Raw genomic sequence first — 2,500 nt, 5'->3', positions numbered from 1 at the left:
TTTTGTATTCCTTATTATCAAATCATCCTTGAATTTGTATATAAAAGTACATTTCATCCCAAATTATTATAAAATTGGAAAGAAAGAAAAAAAAGAAAAAACTCAATTCAAACTCTATTCAATGAAACAGGTTTTCTGTAATAACCAATAAAATAAAATTTCTTAATAGGTAAAACTGAAATGTAATTAAACTAATTCCAAAACAATTTCCTCATTTAAATGCTCCTCACCTTCGCTTGTAGACTTTGAATTTTGCCATCAGCTTGCGAGATCAGCTCTGCCTGGTGGTTCCTCTGCCCACGCTCCTGCTCCAACTGTGCTCCAAGGTTTGCTATATCGCGCTCTAACACATCACGGATGGTCTGGACACTGGATATCTTATCCGAGAGATCAGAAATGGACGTTTCCTTCTGCTGGTTCATGACACTTAGCTCTGCATTTTGTTTACGCAATCTTGTGTTATTATCTGTTTCAACCTTCAGTTTGTCCTGAACTTCTTTTATCTGAAAACAAGATAAATAGGTAATATGGCACTTATGTATCTTATAAATGGTAGGAACTGCACTATTTAAGGAGAAATGCAAACATTTTGTTATAATTGGATACTTTTAATGAATCACAAGGTTCAACAACAATATGGAAACATTCCCAGAGAATGTAGAGAATGTCAGAGGTCAAAATCTTATAAAACATACCTGCTTTTCAAGAGAGTTCAGCTTGTCACTGACATGTTGCGCAGAGTTCAGGTCCCTAGTGCGTTTGTTTTGTTCATCTTCGAGCTTTTTCTTAACCTCCTGATATAGGGCATCCAACTTCCGTCTCCCCTCACCCTCATACTCCCCCTGTGGACATGGAAAATCAAATTGGCATAACTATGGCAAAAGACCACACACGGTTAAGAATTCTTCATAAGAGTAACAATATTAAGTCTCAAAAATACATTATAGTTCTCACCCAACCCAATCATACCAGTTGTTGCACAATAATGCCATGAACACTGGCCCCGCAGCTGGGATGATGCTTCAGGAGCCTGGCAGTGAGCTGGATCATAGCCTCTGACACAGAGCAGCATGCACTAAGGCACTTAAGCCTTGCTAAAAATTCTATAAAATTTTACCCACTGAGAATGAACTAAGGCAGTGCAATAATCCCCCTAAAAACACCAACATATAAATCTATAGTAGTCATGGCAACAGAACACCAACCTTTCTCTGGGCTTCTTTGAGGTCATGTTGTAATAAAGCCAACTTTCGCTCTAGATCTCTCTTCTCCTGTAGTCTCTCCTGCTCCTTTTGTATGAGTGAATCCAGCTGGTTTAGGGTCACCCTGTACTTGGAGTCTAGTTCTTCTACCTGATTTCTCTGGTGTTCCAATTCAGCTGTCAGCACAGCAATCTCATTACTGCTATCCATACCATCACTTGCCTGTTGAAACAAATTTCAATTAAAGCAACTGCACACTTTTTCATCAACACCATAATCACCAAGTCAAAAAAGGTTTGTGATATTTCTTTTTAGGATTTACTGTGTCTGTATATATAAATTTGATTACACATAACATATACAAATATAAATTATACTACACATTATTTTATTATTACGATTATTTTTGTGGACAAATATCTACATAATATAATAGAGAGATTAGCAAAGTAGTTGTATTTACTTCCATTCTTAAAACAATTATTTAACCTTGCAAAATTAATAACACAATTACCTTTGATATATATGAATACTCCTTCATTAATTTAATTCAAGGGGGATGGAGGGGGGGAGAGGGGGTATAACAAATCAACATACACAAACTAATAATTTCTTCATGCAGCAAGACAAAAAAAAAAAAAAAAAAAAAAAAAAAGTGCAAAAAGTAAGTCCATAATTAAGAAAAACAAACAAACTGATTACAAACTGGAACTTATTTGTATGGTTCTCACAGCATAAACTATGCCAAATTCAAGTTGATGGAGTACATGTTAACGAATAAAAGATCAGTGCTGTGATTCAAAGTATCAGTTAACCATGATCCTTTTTCCCTCATATATAATGTATAAACTAAATTATGAGGCAAACAAACAGGAAGTGGTTTTATTCTGAATACATATATATAGTATCACATGTGCTGGAGTTAAAACATTAAGTACAATTTAAGTACCGAGATGGTAGAAAGCTTGATGGAAACATTATTTCCATAATGTACAGACAAATGATTAAAAGAAATAAACTTATGGTGATCAAACAATCATAAAAAGGTGCTCTAGGTTGGTTACTGTACTGCTGAGACACCAGAGCTCCTAAACTTCAAACAGTTTTTAAAACTCATGGATACCTAAACAACTGATTACTGAAGCTCAACTTATAAAAAAAAAGAAGTAAATAGTCATTGATCTCATTAGAGCCATCATCTCAAAAGCAGCACCATTGGCCAACCAGGATTTTATGGAAATACCTGTTAAGCTTTCTGTGCGAAGAACTACAAGATGAAAATCAGAAGTTCAAGGCTG

The 2,500-nt window shown here is 35.1% G+C and overlaps 1 protein-coding gene across 3 annotated transcripts in view; it reads right to left on the bottom strand.

The window, feature by feature from the left end:
- The window catches only part of LOC125027908 (rho-associated protein kinase 1-like), a 45,115-nt gene that overhangs the window by 19,301 nt on the left and 23,314 nt on the right, over window positions 1-2,500 (bottom strand). For all 3 annotated transcript variants that reach the window (XM_047617039.1, XM_047617037.1, XM_047617038.1), the window contains exons 12-14: window positions 1,206-1,424; window positions 696-842; window positions 231-503 (exon numbers count right to left, since the gene is read on the bottom strand). In XM_047617039.1, the coding sequence (XP_047472995.1) occupies window positions 231-503; window positions 696-842; window positions 1,206-1,424 (639 nt within the window). The remainder of the gene's footprint in view (window positions 1-230; window positions 504-695; window positions 843-1,205; window positions 1,425-2,500) is intronic.

The sequence above is a fragment of the Penaeus chinensis genome, chromosome 8 (genome assembly GCF_019202785.1).
Source record: "Penaeus chinensis breed Huanghai No. 1 chromosome 8, ASM1920278v2, whole genome shotgun sequence".
Taxonomy (NCBI): Eukaryota; Metazoa; Arthropoda; class Malacostraca; order Decapoda; family Penaeidae; genus Penaeus; species Penaeus chinensis.
Note: the sequence above shows the minus strand (reverse complement) of the source record. Positions and strands in the feature narration are given on the sequence as shown.